General features: G+C 45.7%; 1 protein-coding gene across 1 annotated transcript in view; it reads left to right on the top strand.

Moving 5' to 3' along the window:
* LOC138452766 (vomeronasal type-2 receptor 26-like) overlaps window positions 1-26,354 on the top strand; it is a 202,507-nt gene that overhangs the window by 131,429 nt on the left and 44,724 nt on the right. The window contains exon 4 of the mRNA XM_069605111.1: window positions 18,047-18,173. Within this exon, the coding sequence (XP_069461212.1) occupies window positions 18,047-18,173 (127 nt within the window). The remainder of the gene's footprint in view (window positions 1-18,046; window positions 18,174-26,354) is intronic.

The raw sequence follows: 26,354 nt of genomic DNA, 5'->3' as shown, positions 1-26,354 counted from the left end.
GGACACACTGGTGGCTCCCTCAACATCCACGGTTTCCATGGTGGCTGTTGGTGTATGAGACGCTGGCTCATGGTCGCCTTGTGGACGCTGCACCCGTGGGCTACGGTGGGGTGATGTAGGATGTGTCTGGTGTCGTGTTGTTGCTGGCCGGGCCCTTTGCGGGGTGGTGGTGTGGTGGTAGAAGCTCACCGGGTTGGCCGGCTCGATGACGTGAGCTCCTCACCATCATCAGTGGCCTGTGATGGATGCTGTGTGCCTGTGGGAGACATAGGGTGTTGTGTGAGTTGAGGCCAGCTTACATTTGTATCATGCATGTCATGGCTTACAGTGGGATTGTACAGTAGCAAACATGCTTCGCCATTGCATTTTGTTGACTCCCCTTGTTGTGATTGGTGCAACGTGTTACTGAGGAGGGACACTGCTTGGACGTGTTGGCGTGACATCTTCAGATGTCTGCTGGGGATGCACTGCCCACAAGTTGCTGGGGGTGTTTCATGCACACTCACTCATCACGTTGCTGTGCCATGAAGATGGATGTCTATCCACTGGGCCTTGTGTTCATGCAGTGTATGTACTCAGGGGACTAGGGGGCGCTACCGTACTGTGGTATGAGGGGTCAGTCATGGGTGGCTGCGGTGCTTCACGCACATTGCATGCACATACTTTTACTCAGGGTTTGGTGGCGTGGCACTTACAGGTTCATGCAATTTGAGCGGGGGGGTCTCACCGGCAGACTCCTGGGTTCCTGTGCCAGTCTCCGCTGATCCGACTCCCTCTATGGTGCCCATGACGATGAGCGTTGTCTTCTCCTCCTCCCAGGGGGTGAGCTCGGGTGGTGGTGGTGCTGGCCCACCCCCAGTCGCCATGCTTGCACACCTGTGCTGGGAGAGTATGCCACTTAATCTGACCCGCAAGTCGTTGAGGCGATTGTGACAGTCCTCTCCATCCCGGGGCACACGGCCCACAGCAGACACCCTCTGGCTGATGTCCCTCCATATCTGCGCTCGGCGCTGCCCAGTTGTTTTGCATTGCAGTGCACCATTACGCTCGTCCTGATGGGCCACTGCCTGCACCACCAGTATGGCTAGCTCCTGGTCACTGAATTTAGGTTTTCTGACCCTGTCCAGGGCTGACTTGCCCCTGGTGCACTCCTGGGACATTTTGAGATGTTCACAGGGGTGGATGGCTTGCAGGCGCTGTGATTTTCTGATGATTGTGATTTCCAAAATGGCCGCCGCTTTATTTCCCATTCTGGCAGGGACGCGGTTCCCACGCTCTAACATCGCGCGCTATTAGCCCCGCGGCTCGGCGGTAGCGCACAGTGCGATGGATTTACGGGTTCCTGGCCAATTTTTATGCCAAGCGCTATTTGCGTTAACACCAGGTCTCTGTGAGCGTGCTTGCAAACTTGTGATCTGGCGTACTTTCCACCAGGCTGACTGCATTAGGGCAAATAGCGCTTGACCGATAATCCACCAGGAATACCGCCAAGCTCGTGATGAAAAAATCTCCTTGAAAGGCAAAGGTAGCGAAGATGATTATCTTTCTTTATGGGGCTCATTTAATACCTTATATGACTAATAGAGAAGTGGGGAGGTAGGGGAGGAGGGAGAACCCCCCCTCTTTTTCTTCTTCTCTTCTCTCTTCTCTTTTCCTTTCTTATTATATTGTGTTGTTTTGTGTGTTTATGTGTAGTATGCTGTAATTTGTACATGCTGTTTTTCACATGGGAATTGTAATATGCTCTGGTTTTAAATTGTAAGGTCTAGTATGATTGTAGATTTAGATAAATAGTATTATAGTTGTATGGACATTGGATATTGTTAGTTACAATTTATTCGTATTTGTTTTATTTTGCTGAAGCCTGTGTGATGGAATGTATTTTGATGAAAACCTAATGAATATATATTTTTTAAAAGGTGCAGTGAAAAAAACTCAGGTGGGTGACATGTCGTAGATAAAGAAATCGTATTGGTGCATTGTATCAGTGTTTCTTGACTACAGAGGAATCCGTTCAGTTGTTTGCCTCCCTGCTCATACTTGCCAACCCTAGACATAACTACCCCCTACGGATTGTATCCTGTCGCATTTGTAAACTGGTTTAGGCTGTGACAGATCACATCATGACATTACCCTCAAGTTTCTGGTAACTGCTGGTATTGTTTGATGGGACTGTACATCTGACAGACTCTGACTACAGTAACAGAGGACTTGTCATGTATTATATGATATGATATGGCATTTAAAACGTGCCTATACACAAGTGCTTTCAAGGCGCGACAAAGCAAGGGAGGGGAAGCAGAGGGAAGACACAGACAACGATCCTACTAGGTCAGGTGACATTCAGATCGCGCAAGTGCAGGGGAGGAGTAAGGGGAGAAGTGCAGAGGGAAAGGGGAGGTATCAGTGCAGTACATAGGATAACAGTAAAATAAATAAGACAATAAATAAAAGTGTGGCCAGCTGATGGCAAGTGCAAGGGTAGGTGCAGGCATCAGGTGTCAATTGCTAGTAGGGGCTGTAGGGATACAGAAACAGTCCGAGTGCAAGAGTTGCCAGGGGGGCAGTGCATGTGTGCAACTGGCGGGGAGGTGACCTGGGCCCGAGATCAAAAGATAGATAGGTAACCAGTGCAGTTTCAGATTCATCCAGGAGATCAGCAGGGGAGAGGAGGAGAGAAAGCAGAAGCAAAGAGGAAGGTCTTGAGGAGCTTCCGGAAACAGGAGATGGTTCTCCTCAGGTTTCAGAGAGGCAGGGAGGCTGTTCCAGAGGGACGCCCCGGCAGAAGAAAGAGATCTACAACCATCCCTCTGCTTGGAGAAGCGACTAACCATAGGGAGTTGGAGGTGGATGAGCGAATAGCTCGAGAAGGAAGATATTTAGGAAGAGATAGTTGAAAGTATTGAGACCCCAGGCCCCAGAAGGCCTTGTGGACAATGCAGACCGTTTTTAACTCAATCCTCACCGTCACTGGGAGCCAGTGCAGAGATTTCAGTCCTGGAGAGGTACGATCCCTGGGCTTGAGGCCAAGGACATGTCTCAAAGTCCTGTTTTGGATGAGTTGCCGAGGGCGGAGAGTAGAAGCAGGCAGATTTTAAAAAAGGCTGTTGCAGTAGTCCACCCTAGAGAGAACCAGAGCTCTGGAGACAGTGAGCTTCTGGGGAAGCAGAAGAAAGTAAGAATACCTCTGAGGAGGTGCGGCTGGTAGTATGACTTTTTCCAGACGTCATAGATGTGAGGAGCGAAGGAAAGCGTGGAGTCAAAGATGACTCAGATGTTTTTAGCCTCACATGTGGGAGCAGGAAGAGGGCCATGATAGGCCAGCTAAAGAGTGATAGAAAAGGAGGGAGCAGGTGTGTCGAGAATCTCAGTCTTACTGGCATTAAGGCAGAGATCATTGGCGGCACACCACTCCTGGATGGCGGACAGACAGTGAGAGATGAGAGAAGAGGAAGAGGTGGCTGAAGGGAGCCTGAGAATTAAATGAGTGTCATCCACATAGCACTGAAAGTTGGACCAGAGAAGTGACAGGTATTGGTTGTACAGCCAGGGAGAGAGGTTAGACCCCTGGGGAACACCACAGGTAGATATAGAGATGGAGGAGAGGAATGACCCAAGTTGGACCTGGGAGGGTCGATCGGAGAGGAAAGAGATCAGCTACGCCAGGGTCTGATCATAGATACCCAGGTTATCACTGAGAGGGTTGAGCAGGATGGCATGGTTGACCGTGTCAAAGGCAGAAGTGAGATCAACTAAGATGAGGACAAAATATGTGTTGGAATCGAGGTTGGAGAGCAGGTTTTCACAGATGTTCAGGAGAGCTGTTTCCGTGCTTCTAGCACCTCTGAAGCCAGACTGATGGTCATGGAGACAACAAACAGATTCAGAGTGAAGATTAAGATGGGAGATGGCCAACATTTCCAGAAGTTTGCCCAGGAAAGTAGTGATGGAGATTGGACGATAGTTAGCCGGCCAGGAAGGGTCAGCAGAGGGTTTCTTAAGAAGAGGGTGCACAAGGGAGTGATTCAGGGGTGAGGGGAAGATTCCAGTGGTGAAGGAGTTGTTGCAGAAATCAGCCAGAGCAGGAGCCAGGATGTCAATGTGATCCTTGACGGTTTTGGAGGAACAAGGTTGAGCCTGTTGTGACAAGACTTTCATAGCTCAGACATGTCTAGAAACATTGTCTGGGGAGAACAGGGGAAAGGCAGAGAAGGAGGGAGGAGAGGTGGCTGAAGAAGGGCCAGAGGAAGAGCACGGAGTAGAGGGAGGAGGGGGAGAGGAAGAGAGAGAGGACAGGATGTCTTGAGTTTTAGAGATGAAGTGAGAAGCCAGGGCCATGCAGAGGGCCTGGGAGTGGTGATAGGAGAGGTAGATACTGCGGCAGGATTGTCCAGCTCCTTGCAGATTTTAAAGAGTTCGGCCGAGTTGTTAGATGCCACATAGACACAGGCTTGGATGTCGGCTCTCTTCTTGGTGCGGACAGAGAGCCATTATTGCCTATGGAGCAGGCGGCAGGCCAGTCTGTGAGAGGATGTACTGGAAGCACGCCATTTCCTCTCAGTCACCCTGCACTTGCGTTTCAGGGTGGTGAGGTCTGAGTCGTACCAAGGATTGCACTTGGTTTTGGGCTTCAAGCAGATCCACATGACAGGGGCAAGAACATCAAGAGTATCAGATATAATAATAATAATAGTTTAGCACTTGTATAGCACTATGGACCCTCAGGCATCTGAGCGCTGCTTATTGTGGGATGTATCAACCCACTCATCCAAGCCCTGCAACATCACTGTGCATTGCTGGCAGCAGAAACATCAGAATGGCCACTGGAAAGCATGCTGCTCGCTCAAAATCACCAGAAAATGCGCAGCGAAAACCTGAAAAACAGGCCGCCATCCACTTTTGCCTATCTTAGTGAGCACAGGAGACCACTGCCAAAAACCACCATTGGGCTACCCACAAAGTAGCCTGAAACCACTTAGAAATATAAATGCTGATTGCCAAAAGAAACACAGAGCTGTTTGGGAATCCATTTTCTTGATTGTCAAAAATGTGCTAAAATCATGGCTCACAAAGCACCTAAAAGATCCAACCTCTTTGTTGGATGCTCCACATTACTCTACAGCAAGAATCCACATCAATACAATGTCAGCAAGAATCAAATGTTCTCAGAACAAAATCCCCTATTTTAAAGATACTGATGGAAAGACAGCTGTCAAAAATGGGTGTAGTACCGTTACTCGCCTCTGTCAGGTGCTGGCGATTTATAATTTTAACAGGAGAACTGGTGTTTCAGAAGTTAAATATGCCAAAGAAGAGAATTCCATCAAAATGCCATATAGAGTGCCAGACATTGAAAAAGACTGGATTTAAATATATGTTGCTTATTTTCAATGTATAAATGTATTTTTTTTAAAAGGAACTATGTTGCAATTGATCAGAAAGTAACCTGGTGCAGTTAAAACTCCAATAGGCTTTTCCCTGAGAACCCTTCACACCTTGGGCCTGCACACCAACAGGGAGGAAGTCGCATGGACATGTTAATGAGATGGGGAGTACATTCCTCTGTTGGCAGGAGAAAGAGACAACAGAGTCTTTCAACTGAATAGGGAATGCTAATTTCGGGTGTGACTGGTCAACAACTCCTGGCAGGAAAGAGAGACATGTGACCTCTGAGTCAGACAGCTCTGGGGGCGGAGACAAACCATTGTGGATTCAGGAGCCCAGCAAATATATGTTTTATAAAATTGCTTATAACAAAGTGTACCAAGCTGACAAAAATGTATAACTTTGAGAGGTTAAAATGAAAAATTCACTCACAATTTAAGACTAAGCTGTACTCCGTGTGATGTTCTGAGACCAAACCCCAGAATTTATTAATATCGCAGCTGCCGTGTTTTAGCTATGAACAGAAGAACTTACAGTAATATGCTCAGAGAGGGTGTGTATGTTTGTGTAAAATTTGGTGCAGAACCAATATTGGGAAACCCACCAAAAGCGCAAATAAGTGGTCATTTCTGAGCCCAAGCTTGTAGGAACATGGGACTTGAACAGAGACATGCCTTAATTAATCTGTGATGTGTATATGTATTATGAACAACTTGTGGATCTGGGAAATATGTTTTTGGGAAAAATAGAGTTTCTATGAAAAAGCAAAGGGGAGAGATTTCAGTTAAGCCATAGACACAGCATCACTCTGACTCATTCTTACACGTTGATCCTTTCTCCAGTCAGGGGACAGGGAATTCTCTAACCTATCAAATCCTTAGAGGGTTGGGCATAGAGGGTCAGCCTACCCACCCACTTTGGAAACACATAAATAGGGACTGCTGAGACCCAGATAGGACACACTCTTTCCACTCTTCAATTGATTTCTTGCGAAGCACTCTGCCGGAAGACTCCAGAATCCAGATAGATCCAGAGACCAGACTCTAGAACCAAGCTCTAGAACCCTGAAGCAAAGGCCTAATCCAAAAGATGAACTATTTTCAGCAGGCCTCAGAATCTTTTGCAACCTGATTCTAACCCCTAAACTTCCACAGGGCCTAACCAAACCTTTCAACAGCCTGGCTGAGCTGTTTTGCTGTTCTAGCTAAGAACCCTGTGCTAGAACCCAGATCCAGACCCAGAGAGAGCAGTGCTGTATCCAGACCCGTCAGATCCAGTTCAAGAGACCCAGACCGCCGTGCAGTGCTGAGAGCAGAACCCAGAGTGCCTGAGACCTGTTCGGTGGCGAGAGTGAAGTCAAACCCTTGACCAGATCTTTGACAAGGCGCATTCCATTCCAAAGCCTAGGAGTTAGTATCTAGTCTATAACTGTCCTTAACCAATCTCTTTAAGTAAGTAATCCTCTTCCAACCATTTTAACTTATTCAGAACTGCATTATAGAATCTTGTGTCCATCCGGTTGATTTCAAATCTGTAAAGCGCATCTGTCATTTCTGAAATCTTGACTTTCTTTCTGCAAAATCTCCCTTCACAAAAACCTCCGTAACTTTTGAACCGCACGTCCTAGAAGCGAAATGTAACAGTCATTTTAAAGCTAGTATCCTAATTCCAATTCATTATAGTGTTTCCGTAATCAAGATTTACGCACGTGCAAAAATTGCAGCGAATTGCAATTTAGCTCCATTTCACCACTTGTAAAAATAGCTGTTTCTTGTTTGCAACTGCTGAATTTCGTTTCCAATTTGATAATCATTCATGAATCATTGCTAGTGTTGACCTGAACCAATCTAAAGTAACTATCACTCATCCCGAATCTCTTTTAGTGAATTCAAATCATTTTAGCATATTTCCCCTTTCATTGCAATCACATTGAAAATTATGTTTGCCTGTTTTAAAATCATTCCTGTGTCTCTCTAAGCTTGCTGGGGGAACTGGGATTGAACTGCATTATTGATTGTATTTCTGAAACCTGTGTGCCCTCATTTCCATCTCTTCATATTGCATACTGGGGGGAGTGAGTAGTCACAGGGGAAAAAGTGATTATCTTGTCTTTTGATTGAAAGCATATCAAGTTTATTTCTGTGTTGCATTTTTCCCATTATTGAATTTCCTTGAACCATAAAAGTATTCTCTGCTACCTTATCCTTCCAATTCCTACTCCTTACTGATTAAAGAGATTGTTGAGACTGTAATATTATCCATTTCTGATTACCGTTCATATTCATAAGTGTGCTATACCGATATTATTTTATTCATAAAAGTGTGATATATATATTGTTTAATTCTTCAAATAAACCTTTTAATTTGCAAAACAAACCCACTTCTTGGCTCAGTGAGGTCAGGGGGATTCAAAGAGAGGGGTATTATATAGGGGTTCATCATCCAGATTTAAAGACCTTTGACATAAAAATATATAAATAAGGGCTTCCATTGGGCATCCCATCCTAAGCATTGACTTAGTTGGAGTGCTGAATTGAAGTCACTTACATTATTATTACCCAGAGTATGTGGTGCTCATTTATTGACCTTGGAAGGATTAAAGGTGTGTTTGGCCCTGCCTGGATTTGAACCTCCATCAGCAGGCTCTGCATAGATGTCAAAGCAAGCGCTCTACTCGCTGTATCAGACCGGCTATATAGCAGAGTGGAGCATGGAAATGGCTGTGTCAGGGTGTGAGTCAGCCAAGGGGGTGGGGAGGTGGAGAGAAAGTGGCAGCGAAAGCCTCAACTGACAAACGCTTCATGGGTTGAATAACCGAGAAGGTAGATGGCAGTGCTGGAATTGGCTTGGCCTGAGGGGTAGAGAGGGTGAGATGGAAGGAAAGGAGAAAGTGCTCACTCCAGGAGAGAGGAGTGGTGAGAGGGATCGAGAGGGGAAGGTCTGAAGAGATCAGACCATTCAGAGTGTGCTCTGCAGAGTGGGCCGGGCCGGAGGGGGGATGCACAGAAGCGCTGCGACCCCTCTTGCTCTCACATGCTGGCTGGCTCACCTCATATCCATAGTAATGAAAACAACATACCTATATTTTCTGAGCCAGATGGGTTTAAGTGACACACACTTTTTTCCACAAGCTAACCACGCTTTCATTACTGGAGTGTAATTACCATACCTAGTATTCAGGGACGGACTGGGGCTTAAAAATGGTTTCGGACACCAATAAATAAGTGGCCCACAGTTCAAAATAGCAATTCACTCCTTTTGTAGCAGACTGAATGATATCCAAGGGGAAGTTTATAGAAAACAGGTGGTGCAAATGGTGAATTTTAAAGAATATGTGTTCAGCAACAATGGCCACAACCACAAGCACAGAGTGACGTAACTCATCAAACTGGCCCACATGGGCCAGAAAGGTGGCCCACTTGACCCAAAAAACGGGCCCACACTAGCGTTTTGAGTTTTTGGTGCGGGCATTGCCCTCTTCAACTATATGCCCGCCCGAGCCTGTTAGTGGTAGAATCCTGCAAGAAACAAATGTGTTTTCCCCCAGATTTTGTTTGCAGCGACCGAATGACAGGAACTCAATGACTGGTTTATTGTGGCGCTCTTCATTTTTAGGCTAAGAAGGTAAGCACGTCAGTATTAAGGCAGGAGGTTATTTGGCATATTTATTTAATTTTTTCTATATTTGTTAAATTCTAGATGACCATGTTTAAAAGAGGCGCTTTTTATACCATGGTGTGTGTGTGGTTGGAGTGCACTTTTTATGAATAAGTATGAATTAACGAGGGTACGGCCTATCACAGTAAACTGGCACTATCCTCTGTGGTAACATCTGTGTAGTTTACAGCTGCAATTAATCCATTGCCTTTCAATAGACTGCTTATTTATAATTTTGCCTTAATAGCACAAAGCTTGCTCATACAGATCCGATTGATGTGTATTGTGTGCAGGGAGGGGTATGCAATGGGTGTGAATGGGCATCTGGACTACCGTGGTGAATGGGTGGGTATAAAGTCAAACCTCCCCTCCACCCCCAAACAGGCTGTGCTTCTTCATACCACATGGGTGTCACCTATCTGCCTTCACTGCCTTTGACAACGGTTGACACTATTTTTAAAAACATCTCTGCAGCATCAAATCTTGACACACAAATCCCCTGCAGAGTGTGAATGTCTAGTTGTCAATCTGAAGTTGACTGATAACACCTCCTCACTGTAGTCGTTCTCTATGGACCCCAAATGGGAGGCTCATATGCGCAATGTGAAAACATTGACGCTTAAAATTTTTGCTCCCATATGATTACCGAAATTGGGTGTTCTTCTGGACTTGGAGTGTGCTAAGAATCTTGCACTACACATCACCAAATCTCTTACAGATGCTACTAACCAACTGGCGCCACTGAAGTCTTGCCATATAAAAACAGAAACAGAATAAAGAATAACAAAGATATTCTTGTTATTAGGAGAGAAAAGCGCACAGCAGAACGCCGCTGGCGTAAAGATCCTTCCGGTGCAACGTTAGCTAATTATAAACTTTTGGTTAGAAAATATAAGGAGGCGTGGATCAAAGACAAGTCAGAGATCTATAATCACAGGTTCCAGACGGCAAAATCCGGTTCAAAGGAACTGTTCTCTATTCTTCGGGAGTTTAAGAACAAACCTCCACCTTTGTTAGGGCCAGTAAAAGACAAGGGATGGTGTCAGTCTATAAACAATGCTTTTCTAAATAAGGTCACTAAACGTCGGTCCAGTATCCCCCTCCCTCTCCTCCATCTTTCATTCACTCCCCCCCACTAATCTTCCTATTTCTGCCCACGCCTGCCATCTAGGCATTCACTTTGACTCTTCCCTCTCCTTTTCCCACCATATTTCTCTTACCTCTCGCACCTGTCGCTACCACCTCTTCAATATTCGCAAAGTCCGCTCCTCCCTTACCTTCCATGCAACAGAACTCTTAATCTCCTCCCTTATCTTCTCTCGCCTCTTCTATTGCTCCTCCCTATTCTTTGGACTACCTGCTTCTCATCTTGCCCCTCTCAAATCTATCTACCACTCAGCCGTCCGTCCCCCCTGTCGCCTTGCACCGCATGACTCCATTTCTTCTTCACTGTCCTCCCTTGGCTGGCTTCCCTTCAACTCCGAACTTAAATTTCATTTCCTCTGCCTAGTCTTTAAGTCTTTCCATGACCTGGCTCCCCCTTATCTCTCCTCTCTCCTCTCTTTCTATAATCCCTCCCGCTCCCTCCGCTCAGACGACTACTTCCTTCTCACCGTCCCCACTTCCTCATGTGCTTCCTCCCGTTTCCGCTTCTTTCACCTCCTGGCCCCCCTGCACTGGAACGCCTTACCTCTCTCAATCCGCTCCATTCCTACCTTTTCCTCCTTTCGCTCTTCCCTGAAATCTCTCCTTCTCCATGACCTGCATGAAACCTTCCCCACCTCTCATTCTCTTCCCTTCATTTGAATCTTCCCTATGATCCTCTCTTCCCTCCCCTTCCCCTTATCCTCCCTCATTTCCCTCCCTTCCCCACCTCTCATTCTCTTCTCTTCATTTGAATCTTCCCTATGATCCTCTCTTCCCTCCCCTTCCCCTTATCCTCCCTCATTTCCCTCCCTTCCCCACCTCTCATTCGCTTCCATTCCCTTGAATCTTCCCTATGATCCTCTCTTCCCTCCCCCTTCCCCTTATCCTCCCTCATTTCCCTCCCTTCCCCACCTCTCATTCTCTTCTCTTCCCTGGAATCTTCCCTATGATCCTCTCTTCCCTCCTCTTCCCCTTATCCTCCCTCATTTCCCTCCCTTCCCCACCTCTCATTCTCTTCACTTACCTTCAATCTTCCATATGATCCTCTCTTCCCTCCCCTTCCCCTTATCCTCCCTCATTTCCCTTCCCCACCTCTCATTCTCTTCCCTTCCCGTGAATCTTCCCCATGATCCTCTCTTCCCTCCCCCTTCCCCTTATCCTCCCTCATTTCCCTCCCTTCCCCACCTCTCATTCTCTTCTCTTCCCTTGAATCTTCCCTATGATCCTCTCTTCCATCCCCCTTCCCCTTATCCTCCCTCATTTCCCTCCCTTCCCCACCTCTCATTCTCTTCACTTACCTTCAGTCTTCCATATGATCCTCTCTTCCCTCCCCTTCCCCTTATCCTCCCTCATTTCCCTCCCTTCCCCACCTCTCATTCTGTTCCCTTCCCTTGAATCTTCCCTATGATCATCTCTTCCCTCCCCCTTCCCCTTATCCCCCCTCATTTCCCTTCCCCACCTTTCATTCTCTTCCCTTCCCTTGAATCTTCCCTATGATCCTCTCTTCCCTCCCCTTCCCCTTATCCTCCCTCATTTCCCTCCCTTCCCCACCTCTCATTCTCTTCACTTAGCTTCAATCTTCCATATGATCCTCTCTTCCCTCCCACTTTCCCTTATTATCCTCCCTCATTTCCCTCCCTTCCCCACCTCACATTCTCATCCCTTCCCTTGAATATTCCCTATGATCCTCTCTTCCCTCCCCCTTCCCCTTATCCTTCCTCATTTCCCTCCCTTCCCCACCTCTCATTCCCTTCCCTTCCCTTGAATCTTCCCTATGATCCTCTCTTCCCTCCCCCTTCCCCTTATCCTCCCTCATTTCCCTCCCTTCCCCACCTCTCATTCTCTTCACTTACCTTCAATCTTCCATATGATCCTCTCTTCCCTCCCACTTTCCCTTATTATCCTCCCTCATTTCCCTCCCTTCCCCACCTCACATTCTCATCCCTTCCCTTGAATATTCCCTATGATCCTCTCTTCCCTCCCCCTTCCCCTTATCCTTCCTCATTTCCCTCCCTTCCCCACCTCTCATTCTGTTCCCTTCCCTTGAATCTTCCCTATGATCATCTCTTCCCTCCCCCTTCCCCTTATCCCCCCTCATTTCCCTTCCCCACCTTTCATTCTCTTCCCTTCCCTTGAATCTTCCCTATGATCCTCTCTTCCCTCCCCTTCCCCTTATCCTCCCTCATTTCCCTCCCTTCCCCACCTCTCATTCTCTTCACTTACCTTCAATCTTCCATATGATCCTCTCTTCCCTCCCACTTTCCCTTATTATCCTCCCTCATTTCCCTCCCTTCCCCACCTCACATTCTCATCCCTTCCCTTGAATATTCCCTATGATCCTCTCTTCCCTCCCCCTTCCCCTTATCCTTCCTCATTTCCCTCCCTTCCCCACCTCTCATTCCCTTCCCTTCCCTTGAATCTTCCCTATGATCCTCTCTTCCCTCCCCCTTCCCCTTATCCTCCCTCATTTCCCTCCCTTCCCCACCTCTCATTCTCTTCACTTACCTTCAATCTTCCATATGATCCTCTCTTCCCTCCCACTTTCCCTTATTATCCTCCCTCATTTCCCTCCCTTCCCCACCTCACATTCTCATCCCTTCCCTTGAATATTCCCTATGATCCTCTCTTCCCTCCCCCTTCCCCTTATCCTTCCTCATTTCCCTCCCTTCCCCACCTCTCATTCCCTTCCCTTCCCTTGAATCTTCCCTATGATCCTCTCTTCCCTCCCCCTTCCCCTTATCCTCCCTCATTTCCCTCCCTTCCCCACCTCTCATTCTCTTCACTTACCTTCAATCTTCCATATGATCCTCTCTTCCCTCCCACTTTCCCTTATTATCCTCCCTCATTTCCCTCCCTTCCCCACCTCACATTCTCATCCCTTCCCTTGAATATTCCCTATGATCCTCTCTTCCCTCCCCCTTCCCCTTATCCTTCCTCATTTCCCTCCCTTCCCCACCTCTCATTCCCTTCCCTTCCCTTGAATCTTCCCTATGATCCTCTCTTCCCTCCCACTTTCCCTTATTATCCTCCCTCATTTCCCTCCCTTCCCCACCTCTCATTCTCATCCCTTCCCTTGAATATTCCCTATGATCCTCTCTTCCCTCCCCTTCCCCTTATCCTCCCTCATTTACACCCTATTCCCCTCCTGTTTTCACCCTCCTCCTTCCTTCCTCGTCCCTTACCCCGCCTACAGATGAATTGCTCTACTTACTGTTTTTATTGGTTCGATTCATGATTGTAAATTGCTTCTACTGTTATATTGTTTATGTATTCTGTTGTTTAATGCAAAGCGCTTTGGATGAAAGCGCTATATAAACTAAATAAATACAAGTACAAATACAATATTCAACGGATAAAAGACACTGTGGAAGTACTGGCATTGCATTTTAAAGAGGCAGTGCCATCTGAGATAGTGCTCCCTGTCTTCAACTTTGCTCCCTGTGCAAAGCATTTATTGTACAAACAGTCTCTGCGATGAACCCCACCTCATGTCAGAGTGATGTCTTCCCCTCTAGTTTATTCATAAAGTGCCAGGGCATCCTTAGTCCATGGATAACCAAGTTTGTCAACTGCTCTTTCGCTGAGGGTAGCGTTCCTATTTTCCTGAAGGAGTCGTGGTTTACCCCCCCTCTTGAAAAATGAGTTGTTAGATCCTTTTGTTTTTGACAATTATCATCCAATTACCAATGCGCCATTTCTGCTAAAAGGTGGCACACTTACAATTCCAGAACTTCCTAAAGGGTAATGATATTTTATTGTCATGCCAATCCGGTTTCCGAAAAGGGTATGGCATGGAAACCGATATGCTCGATTTGCAATCCAATCTACTTTCGAACATGGATCCAGGGCAATTATCGGTCCTTATGCTGTTGGATCTATCCTCAGCATTCGACCTTGTTAATCATGATCTACTCAAGGGCGGATTACAGTCTCTGGCTGGGTGCTGCTCTACCAAAGTGGCTCGTTGAGTCTTAGTTTTAGGGTGAATGTTGGTGAAGTTTCCTCGGATCCTTCACCTGTCACCTGTGGGGTGCCTTAAGGATCTTGTGTCTCTCCAACTCTGTTTAATGTCCATCTGATCCCGTTTCTGCTCTTGTTGATTAGCCTGGGTGGCCAGGTGGCGCTGATGACACGCAGGTGATTGTCAAATTGTCAGGTCCATATTCTGATATGCAGCCAAGTTGAATATCATCTATAAACCCATCTATCTTTGGATGGCTGTTAATTCTCTGGTGTAAATGCCAGCAAAAGCAAGCTTTTAATTGTAGCTCCCACTATGAGGCTGAGGTCTCTGCCAGTAGAGTATAAACAGTTCCTACTCCTGGACACACTGATCCCGGTGGTAGACAGGGTTAAGACCCTAGGAGTGGTTTTGGACGCGGAATTGTCCATGTCACATCATGTGGCTCTTATTTGCTCCTCTTGTGTGCTGATCACAAAGCTTCTGTGAAATATTCACCCTTTTCTTTTTTCCGAAAATCGAGCTACCTTGGAGTCTGCTAAGTGGCTGCACACACTCCGTCATAGCAGCCCTGCAGGTCTCACAGAATGGTGCAGTGCGGGCAGTCTCAGGCCTTTTCAGGCGAGCTCATGTCACGGCGGCGAGGCAGGGCTTACATTGGCTGCCTGTAAAGCTTAGAATCAGGCACAAAGTTCTGACACTTGCACACAAATCTGTGATGAACACGGCACCCCAGTATCTCACAGCGTGCTTTCAACGTCAGGTCTGATCCCGCTCTCTCAGGCCTCAATACCGCATGTGACTGGTCAAAACCAGATTTAGATTGCTAAAGGCCAGTGGGTGTAGTTTTAGTGTGTAAGGTTCTCATTTGTGGAACCTGCGGCCTCCAATTTTGGGAGCTGTTGAGACAACAGTTAAGTTAAAAAAAATAGCTAAAGAAGCTCCTCTTTAACCTACCTCCTGATTATGCTTCGTCCGCCTGATTCTTTCTGGATCCGGTCCTGTTGACCCTGAGTTTTGCCCCTGGTATTTCCCTTTTTATGTTTATGTTTATTACATTTATATAGCGCTTTAGCCCAAAACGCTTTACAATACAACAACAGGTACAATGGATGGAGAAGCATATAAACAATCATGATACAAACCAGTGTAACAGTACGTAGAACAGTTTCCTTAGATGGAGGAGGCGAGGGAAGGGTGAGGGGGAAGGGAATGGCGGTAGTCAGGGAGGTGGATCAAATTCAGTTGTCTGATTTAAGTTCCACGGTATGAGAAAAAAGGGGGGGAAGTGGGAGGTATCAAGGGGATAGGGTGGACTGGGGAGAAGGGAGGAGAGAGAAGGAGGAGATCAAGGGGGAGTGGAGAAGGAGGGCTTTCAAGGCAGAGCGGAAGGAGGAGTAGGTGTGGATGGAGAGAGGTAAGTAGTTCCAGTGTAGGGGGGCCAAGAGCTGAAAGGAACGGAATGCGAGAAGAGGCACATGGTGAAGGGGGTACAGTGAGTAGGAAAAGATCAGCAGAGCGGGAAGGAGTGTAGAATGGGAGGAGCGAGGAGAGGTAGGGGGGAGCAAGGTCATGGAGAGATTTGAAAGCCAGACAGAGGAATTGAAACTTAAGTTGGGAGAGGAAGGGAAGCCAGCCAAGGAGGGAGAGCGAGGAGGAAATAGAGTCGCGAGGACCTAGGAGACAGAGAGTACGGATACAGGAGTGGTAGATGGATTTGAGGGGGGTCAGATGAGAGGCAGGGAGACCAAAGAGGAGAGTAGAGCAATAGAAGAGACGGGAGAAGATGAGAGAGGAGATTAAGAGTTTAGAAGCATGGAAGGTGAGGGAGGATCGGATTTTACGAATGTTGTAAAGGTGATGTCGGCAGGCGCGAGAGGTGAGAGAAATGTGGTGGAAGAAGAAAATAGAGTAGTCGAAGTGGAGACCGAGATTGTGAGCATGAGTAGAGATGGGAAGAGTAGAAGGGGAAAAGTTGATTGAATGAGGAATAGGGGAAAGTGTGTTAGAAGGAAAGAAAAGGACTTCCGTCTTGTCAGTATTAAGGGAGAGAAAGTGAGAAGACATCCAGTTTTTAATGCCGTAAGGCAGGAAGATAAGGAGTGGTGGAGATCAGGAGAGGAAGAGTTGGGTATCGTCAGTGTAGAAGTGGTAGGAAAAGCCGAAAGAGGAGGTAACAGGGGCGAGAAGGGAGGTATAAAGGGAGGAAAGGAAAGGGCCAAGTACAGAGCCTTGGGGAACACCATAGTGCAAGGGGATGTTGGAGGAGGTGCGGCCGCCCCAGGAGACGGTGTAGGAACAATTGGAGAGGTAAGAGGAGAGCCAGGAGAGGACACTGCCTTTGAATCCAAAGGAGGAGAGAGTACTAAGAAGTAAGGGGTGATCGACTGTGTCAAAGGCAGCCGACAGGTCAAGGAGGATGAGGATAGAGGATTGTTTAGCGTAGCGAGCAGTAAGGAGGGAGTTGAGTACATAGGTGAGGGCAGTCTCGGTGGAGTGTTTAGGGCGGAATCCAGATTGAGAGGGAGGAAGGAGAGAGTGAGTAGATACAAATGCTGAGAGTTGAGAGTAGGCTAGGCGCTCGAGAAGTTTAGAGATGAAGGGGAGAAGAGAGATTGGATGAAAGTTAGAAGTGAGAAGAGGGTTGGCAGAGGGTTTCATTAGGAAGGGAATGATAGTGGCATGTTTGAATGCATACGGGAAGTTGGCGGTGGAGAGTCAGGTGTTGAAGAACGTAGTCAGGTAGGGAATGAGGAGGGGGTAGATTTTAGTAATTAGGGAGGTGGCAAGGGAATCAGAGGGGGCAGCAGTAGGGTGAGTTTTAGACAGGAGAAGAGAGACACAGGATGGGGTGATAGGAGCGAAGTTGGACATGCCGGCAGCAGGAGGGGAGAAGGAAAAGGGAGGAGAGTCTTGGGAGGGGGATAGGAGAATATTTCGGCGTAGGGATAGAACTTTGGATGAGAAAAAGTTAGCAAAGTCAGAGGGAGAGAGAGGGGAGTTGGTAGAGGGATCAGGAGTAGGAGGGGAGAGGAGGCGGTTTGGAAAATTTGACGGGGGTGAGAGGCTTGTGAGTGGAGAAGGTTAGAGTAGTAGGAACATTTGGCTGATTTGAGGCAAGAGTCGTAGAGAGAGTGATATGAAAAATAGGAGGATTGGTTAAACAGAGATGGTGTTTTGATCCAATGTCGTTCAAGGCGGTGGAGAAGACGACGCATGGATAGGAGGTGAGGGGAAAGCCAGGGCTGGGAAGGTTTCCGAGAAGGGTGAAACCCTTTTTGCACCGTTTCTAATGCTATTTGTTTTGGTTGTCTGTCTTTTGGTCTTTTGTGTGCGCGCTCTGAGTCCCATGGGCATGTGGTGCGTTGGTATAAGAACTTTAAATAAATAAATAAATAAATAAACAAACAAATAAATAAATAAATAGGCAGCGCTAGCCAAAACTAAGAAGGTTTACCACAGTGCTCATAGTCACTCCTTCGTTCGTTATGCGATTTCTCAAGAAATCCAAGGCCCCCAGTTAGACATTTCTTGTAATCTAATCGGGGGCACATTTTGTGTGTTGTCATGTCCTGCGATGACACCATTTTGCTAATTACTATTTCTGAAACTTGAAAAAAATCCTACCTCTTTTTGATCACGGAATGTTGGCAAGTATGCCTGCTTTTGATGTCAAAATGTTTGGAATTTAGGACATTTGCAAGCATTCTGATTGGCTGAGAGGCAATTAGTAATGGCCACCAGGTGCGCTAGTAAAGAGTACCAAAAGCAGAGGAGTAAAAGAAAGAGGAAAGATTATGGTAACTGCAAGAGGAGTTCAGCAGCGTTTGCTAACTCATAACTGGACAGAAACGTTTAATAAGTATTCCTTTTACTTTGTTATTTACTGCCTTATAGACACGCCCACAGTCAAGATGCAGCGAGCCGTGCCTCCCTGGATTTCGGAGGTCAATCAAAGAAGGCAAACCAGTCTGCTGCTACACATGCATCCCATGTCCAGAGGGGGGATTTTCCAATGAAACAGGTAAGGCCTTATTGCCCACTCTGGGCTCTGCACTAGTAAACCTTCTTTGGCTGTGTTGGGCTCTAAACCAGGGAGATGTTGTTACCTTCCGTGACACTGACCGTGGCAGCTCCCAACATAGCACTGTCTATTACCTAAACCACTTTCTAAACCTGGCGGATGCCATTTACCAGGACAAGTATCTGCACTGCTTGAATCTTGGCCATCAGGCAGATATTCCCATTCGTGGAGTATCAGTGGAGTATCTGTAGCATGATTGTGATGTGAACAGCATTGGAGTTAGTCCACTAGAACATGCCACCATCATTGTGGTAGCCCACTTTTAACCCTGATCCCTGTCAAGGCTCCACCGATGAAAAAACACAGATTCACCAAACTCTTGCAGCCTATCAAGAGCTGCCTCCATTATGCCTCATTCTTTCCACCTGGCCTTGCTCTCTCATTCCTACCCAGTGGAACCATCAAATCCACGAGGCCTAACCCCGAGTCACACTTTTCAACATTTTCCATATGTGCCTGTTGACACAAATCAACATGGGTCTGAATCCTGGTCCTACATCGGTGGATGGTGCCCTTGGTCCTCTTGTTCTCCCATTCTCCATTCGCATACACTCAAAAAGTCAGGGAGCCAAAAAACCTGCATTCCTGGCACCTCTTTGGGACCTCCCTATACACCTGCACCCTTCTTGAGTGGAGTGCATGTTTCGACAGAACGCCTTCTCGCATGAGGTTGAGGCTGAAGTCCGTCAAGATGGCAGCTCTTCTTTAAGCTCTGTGCGGAGCGGGCGGCGGAATCAGAATAAAGCAATAATATCCTCACCTGCCAATATACAAGCAACAGGACTAGGTTGGCGCAGGGCTGCTCATTCCATGGATCTACCAGTCGGGCGGCCACTCACTGGGGCTCAGCCGGATGGCGGTGAGCACGGCTACAGAGGCGGAAGAAATTCTGCAGTCAGAGCGGCTATGTCCTAGATCCTCCCGCCTCTGGCACTGGCACTAATCAGACCCGTGCTGCTTGGCAGGCAGCGTCATACGAAGCAGGGAGGCTCACTGCTCTAAGGATCCTCGCCCTGATTCTCCCGGCCTCCATGCTGGGGCAGTTAGGCTATGTTGGTGTAGGGCTGTGGACTCCACTGACTCAACCCCCCTGGCTCCATTGGACACCCGGAGCCGGGATCCCCATGCACCCATCTGGCGGCTGCTCCCGGGGGATTACCCGGACGGCATCATGTGTGGCTACAGAGGCAGGGGGAGCCCCGCTGTTGGAACTGCCCACCTCTGATACTTGCATAATCCAGACCAGCACTGCAGGTGAGTGGTATGATACAGAGGTGGTGGGAGCCCCGCCATTAAGTAGATCGTTGGGCCAAACCTCCCATCCTCCTTGCTGGTGCAGCCATCACCGACACTACCAGAAATACAAAAAAGTACCGGGTGCCCAGCCCTGAGTGGCGAACAACATTACACCCACCCGGCAGAGATCCAGGACCTGACTGGCGGAACGTAACATCAATTGGATGAATCGAGGCTGCTGCGTGTGCCGGCATGGTGCTGCAGTGCCTTTGTGAGTAACTCTGCAGCCTATATATAAACTGTTGAGGTAAGTGAGAGGGAGCAGAGGGTACTCCGCACAACACAACTAGCTCATACCCTCGGTGGGCTACCCCATGTTGCTGCCAACCCCCGAGTGGGTGTGGTATGACACTGAGCTCACTGTGGGGAGAAGATGACACTAGCTGGGCCTTAAATGTGGCAACAAGTAGGCGGTGACCTACCCCATCCAATGTTAACTGCATACTGTGTTCACCACCACATGTGTTGAGACCACATTGGAGACCTGATACACACCTGGAATGGCTGCCTCATCCACCTACGCTGACCCTCTTGAAGTGATAGGGGATATCAAGACCCTCACTGAACTATACTTGACTGCAAACGGTATAGCACACAGGGAGGATATTTGGTATGCACATTGTACCTAGGACAGGTATGGACAGACGCTGCATCACTGTTGCCGGTTTACACACACTAAAAGGAGAGAGTAGGAGCTAGGTGACCGGATCCACAACTGATCAAAGCGAAACATGATGATAGGAGCGGGGAGCAAGAAGGGAGATAGCATGGATTGCTTCATGACGGTGGCACCAAAAACCTCAGGAATGGTGGCCTCGACATCGGCCATAGACACCCTAACATCTCCGGAGCCATTAAGCATGCTGCAAATACTTGACACCATGACAAAGGTAGTAGAGATTCGAGAAATTATCCCCAATGTGGGTAGGTGCGTGCACCCTCGTACTAGTTAGGTGTTGGAGAGGTTTGCGGCAGTGGCAGGGCGTAGAAGGGTAAATTCTCGGTGCCCCTTCATTTATAAAGGAATAATCAAGGTCGGTGTAGCCTGCCAGTCAGCGCTCCCTCAAAACCAGTCATGCAATTGAACTTGACAAGCTTTAGCTTGCTTGGGTGATTAAACCATTACAATGTAGGAGGAAATGTCAGCACAGGTATTTAAGCACGAAAGTGGACACTGCATGCCTGTCAGTAAAAGTATATAATCACAAAAGTGGACACTGAACGCCAACACGTGTTTCAGCCCTCTCCGGGCCGTCCTCAGGGCGTATTGTTATTGCGATGATAAGTAATCTGATAAGAAGCATTAATAAACCATGCCCATTTGCATTGAGACAATAAGTAACCATATTGTTGCAATTTTGCAAAAAAAAATACAAGAATAAAATAAATCCATCGCAATTTGAATATAAACATGAGCCAAGTGAAATATATAAAATATATGTATATATACAATATAAGAGAGGAGAAAAAAAAAAGGGTAGACAAGGGTGAGGGGTCAGGGGAGAGAGGAGAGAAAATAATATTGACAGGTTAGATGTGAGTTGGTGTTGTACATACACTCATTGTTAGGTTACAAATTACTAACCATTAAAACCCATATGTAGAACTGGTTATTTACAAAGCTAGGTTGTTGCATCTTATAGAAAGAGTGGACAGTCCATTGATATGGCATACCTGATTTTTGTAAATTAAGAGAGTAACAGAATCCGTCAATCTCCAATGGATATATTTTCTGGTGCCTGTGAAAATATATGAATATGTGTTGTAGCTTTATAGGTACACTGTGTACTGGAATAAAGTTGCAACTGCAGCTACGAAATTCTAAAGTGACAGTCTCTACAAAGCAGAGGTGTTTGTTCGCTTACCTAAGGTGAGGTAACTTGATTAACACCCCGTAGGGAGTTTGCTTGATAGTCCTGGCCTCTCGATTATACGAGCAAATTCTGTTTTGGCAAATAAAATACATGAAAAGCTCTTACCTTTAAACGCCTAAATGCGTGTGCAGCTCGGCAAATTTCTGCCGGCTGTCTGCAGCTTCCTGGAAGGAATGTGGGTGCGGCTGTGCTAGCCTATAGCTGCTGAGCCAGGCTGTTTAATAGCTATGGTCATGTGACCGTCCTATTGCTGTTGCCTAGCGACTTAGTAGGTGTCAGGGGAATACTCAGGTTTGTAACAGAATCGAGTGAAATCTAGCGAAAGTGTTGTAACCGTAATTGATACAGGTGCTCCTTTACTTACGAGCGTTAGGGGACAGGGGTATGTTTGAACAAGTTCGAGTAGAACTATTTAGATTCTTACATTTGCACCGCTTAGTAAACAGAATATGGGATTCGATGATACGTAATATGTAAATGGTTTCACATACCAAAAAAATGTATCGAATGTATGCAAATTAATATACACGCTAGGACTCCTGAATTGTTTTTAAGTCCTTCTGACTGGATTGTAATTGGTGATAATATAATTTTCTGGTCAATTTGTTGAAGTTGGGCAAACTAGCCGCATTGGTGTAAAGCTAGCGAGAGTTAGAGGTAACAGTGTTGTTGTTTATATATTGGTTTGCTGCGAGAGCGACAATAATGAGATGTAGTTAATAATACATCTTGAAAAATACCTAGTTAAGACCAGTTATTCGATAACATGCGGTTTAAATGTTTGGAAAGGTATAATTAATCTAGTTTTTAATGGATCAGGTATATGCGAGAAAGTAATTTGAGTATTAGCCCCCTAATCTACTGGGTTCGTCATGAGGGAGATAAAATATGGTAACTAAAATTATTAACCCAATGGTAATTAAAGTGTCATAATTAAATTCCAAGTGGACAGTCCACCCCTCTGTAGTGCAACGCCTGCCTCACAGAGTGACCAAAAATTCAAACACAGAATAAAGATTATACATATGATATCAAAGAAAGACATTAAGTTCATGCTCTTGATTGAGTCCAAGTTGAACGCATCTAAGTTTGCATATCATCCGGGCTTCCGCTTGTCGTAGATACAGTTGTCGATCACCACCTCTGGCATGTGGTTTAATGTGTTGCAGCCCTACAAATCTGATGTCCTTTCTGTGTGCCATCTGGTGTTCTTGTTGCCAATGTCTTGCAAATGGTAAATTAATATCTTGACTGTTAAGATTTGCAAGGTGTTCTCTGATTCTTACCCTCAGTTCCCTGATGGTACTGCCGACGTAAACTTTCTTGCAGACACAAATAATTCCATATACAATATATTTAGAACGACAATTCATGAAATCCGTAATTTTGATATTTAGATTACCATGACAAGTAAATATTTTGGTGGGCGATAGGGCAAATTGACAAAAATTACAAGTCCCACACTTGTGGAATCCATTGGGTTTAGTGCTCTGCGTAAGCCAGTTAGTCTGTCTGTCGGAACCAGGTTTCATAAACGAGGGACACAGTAAGTTTCTAGGTGTAGGAGCTCTAGAGAAAATTATTCTAGGTTTCTCTGTAATATGGGTCTCCAAATCTGGATACAAATGTAAGATATTCCAGTGTTTGTTAAAAATATGATATATAAATTTAGAGTCACTGCAATACTTCGTTATGAAGTTCACATGTTGTGGAAATTCAGCAAGTTTTTTGGACTGGGTAAGTAGAGATGATCTTGTGATTGTTTTCATGTTCCTTAGTGCATGGCTAATGTTGGTTTTCGTGTAGCCTCTTTCTTGGAATCTGGTTCCTATAGACTTACATTCTAAACGGAAGTTCATATCTTGACTGCAATTTCTCCTAGCTCTAAGGAATTCTCCTCGAGGAATATTGTTAATCACATTTCTTCTGTGGCTGCTTTTTGCATGCAAAACAGAGTTGACTGCAGTTGTTTTACGAAATGTGCAAGTTTGCAAGGTTTGTTTGACTACATAGATTCTAAGATCCAAATACTCAATTTCAGTAGTATCAATATGGCCTGTAAAATGTATCCCAAATTGGTTGTGGTTCAGGAATTGCATGAATTCCTGGAACTGATCTGGTGTACCTGCCCATATTGCAAAAACATCATCTATGTATCTTCTCCAAATTTGAATAAACTCGATGTATGGATTATTATGAAACACATGTAAGTCCTCAAAGTAAGCCATGAAGAGGTTTGCCAAAGCTGGAGCATACTTAGCTCCCATGGCGATCCCCTTGGTTTGGGTGTAATACTCATCGTTAAAAATAAATTGATTGTGGTTTAGTGTAAAGTCAACCAGATTCTTCAGCATTTGTACATGGGTTGCATGTGATGCTGAGTGTAGTCTAAAGGAGTAGTCCAATGTTTTAATGGCTAGTGAGTGATCAATTGAAGTGTACAGGGCAGTAACATCAAGGGTAACCAAATGGTAATGAGATTTCCATACAATATTGTTCAGAATCTGTAAGACATGAGTTGTGTCTTTAAGGAAGGCTGGTATTTTTGGAACTAAGTCCTTGATGCATGAGTCAATATAGGTTGCTAAGTTCTCTGTGACCCCCCCTTGTCCGCTCATTATAGGGCTCACTGATGGGAGACTGTCAAATGGTTTATGTATCTTGGGTAATAGGTACAAAGTAGGCATAAGTGGTGTGATATTAGTGAGAAAGGATTTCTCCTCATCCGTGAGCATCCCTTTTAGGTGCCACTCACCAATCAAACTTTTTAGTTCTTGTACTGTCTGAGTCGTCGGATTACTCATAAGTTTGTGGTAACATCCAGGGGTATCTAGGTGTTCTTGTGCCATTCTAATATAGTCTGTTTTGTTGAGGATAACAATGTTACCCCCTTTGTCCGCCTCCTTAATCACAATGGTGTTGTCACCCGAAAGTTCATAAAGTGCCTCTTGTTCAGTTTTGGAAAGATTAGGTTTTTTACTGAAGAAGTCCTTGCATTGGCCATCAATATATTGGTGAATTTCCCTGGTGATAGACCTATAGAACACATCTATAATATTATCCCCTGAAATGGGTGGCATGAATTTAGATCTGTTCTTATGTTCAGCTATCTCCATATTGCATTGGTGTATCCCTAGGTCTCTTTGGATATCACTGATAGATTGAGCATTGTCAGTTGTAAGGTTCGCCAGAAGGTGTACATTTTCAATCTCTTGTATGCTTTTACTGCTGATCGGTGGTAGTGTTATCTGTTGTTCGAAGGATACTGGTTTATTGTGAAAGTACTTTTTCAGTTTCAATTTTCTAGTGAATTTATAGAGGTCTATTTGGACCTCAGTCATATTGGCTTTAGAGCTGGGTGCAAAGGAGAGGCCATAATTGAGAACATTGATCTGTTGCGGTGATAGTTGTTTGGCAGAGAGGTTGATGACTAAGGGACATGACAAAGGGGTTCTACGTGGTTAACGGCAAACTTAACGATATCACCACGATGGTCACCTCCACAAGGGCCCAAGGGCCCAACTTGAGAAGGAGAGACATAGAATTACGGAGGCTGAGAACAGAATCGGCACAGCTGAGGATGCTATCACAACCCAACAGACCACAGTGGCGACTCTTTCCAAAGACATGAGAATGGTAAAGGCCAAATGTGATGACCTGTAATCAAGATCTTGCAGAAATAACCTACGCATTGTGGGGATGCCAGAGGAGGCGCTATGTGGCAACATGGAGATAGCGGTGGAGGAGCTACTTGAAGAACTAATGGGTGACACCAGCCTATCCTCTCACTTCACCATTGAGCACGCCCACCAAGCACTGGCGGTTAACCCCCAGCCTGGCGACTACTCTTGGCCAATCATCGCCCGCGTCATGAACTATAGAGAAAGAGTTTTATCCCAAAAAAGTCTGACATATTATTACCCATTCATCACAGGTGACCTCTGGTTTCTAAACACACACAATGTACCACTGCTTGATTCTGTATCAAAAATACAATTTTATTTTAATCAAAACACTGTCATCAAAAATGTAATACAAAGAATACTTATTCTTTCATATAAAAAACCTTTTTATAAAAATGGTTGTTCTAATTATTTTCTTATTCAGTTTATTTAACCCCTATCGGCAGATCAGGAAATGAACACAAACAATACACAAGTGTACATTTAGACACCACCTTTAGACAATTGTTTTTACAAACACAACAATGCCCACATTCTACATTCACGTAAAAAGTCTGTTGTGTTATCCATTGAACCCAACATGTTTCTGTCAAAGAGACCTTTTTGCATCAGGCATTCATCAGGGGAATCCTGTTCATTAGTTCAGTGTCCAAACACCTTATTCCATGGGACCGGTTGCACATTCAACCACTCTTACAAAGCCAGATAAAAAACCTCAAAAGTCACCTCAAAACAAACTTGTACCAGGACATTAATCCATTGCATCAATTTACACAAAACGCTTAAGTCAATCAAGCATCTATCTTATTCATCAATCGATGTATCAGCCCATAATTGGCTAACATGCACCACATTACCTGCTTGAAATAGCGATAAAGCAATCCACTCAATGTGTTTGACGTATATTTTCACTGCAACCCTTATTACTTCAGACTTCACCATTTTTTCAAGCAACACCCCATCTTTGGGTACGGGACTGGGCAACCTGTATCAAAATACAATGTGACCCATGAATACATATAATGTTTTCCAATACACACATCACCTATAGCACCATTTTATTAAGTTAAACAGAATTTACACTTAAGGCATACCTTTCTCTTTTTTTTTTCTTCCAAAATGATTTCTTATTGAGATTTCGATCAGCATGAAATATATCACATTATGTAAACCAATAATAAAGCAGTAACAACTGGCAAGTGTCATTGCATCGAAACTAAACTTCATTTTAACTAAAGGGCACAGGCAATTCTCAGTCGAACTGCACC

The sequence above is a fragment of the Ambystoma mexicanum genome, chromosome 4p, assembly GCF_040938575.1.
Source record: "Ambystoma mexicanum isolate Mex_15411 chromosome 4p, UKY_AmexF1_1, whole genome shotgun sequence".
Taxonomy (NCBI): domain Eukaryota; kingdom Metazoa; phylum Chordata; class Amphibia; order Caudata; family Ambystomatidae; genus Ambystoma; species Ambystoma mexicanum.
Note: the sequence above shows the minus strand (reverse complement) of the source record. Positions and strands in the feature narration are given on the sequence as shown.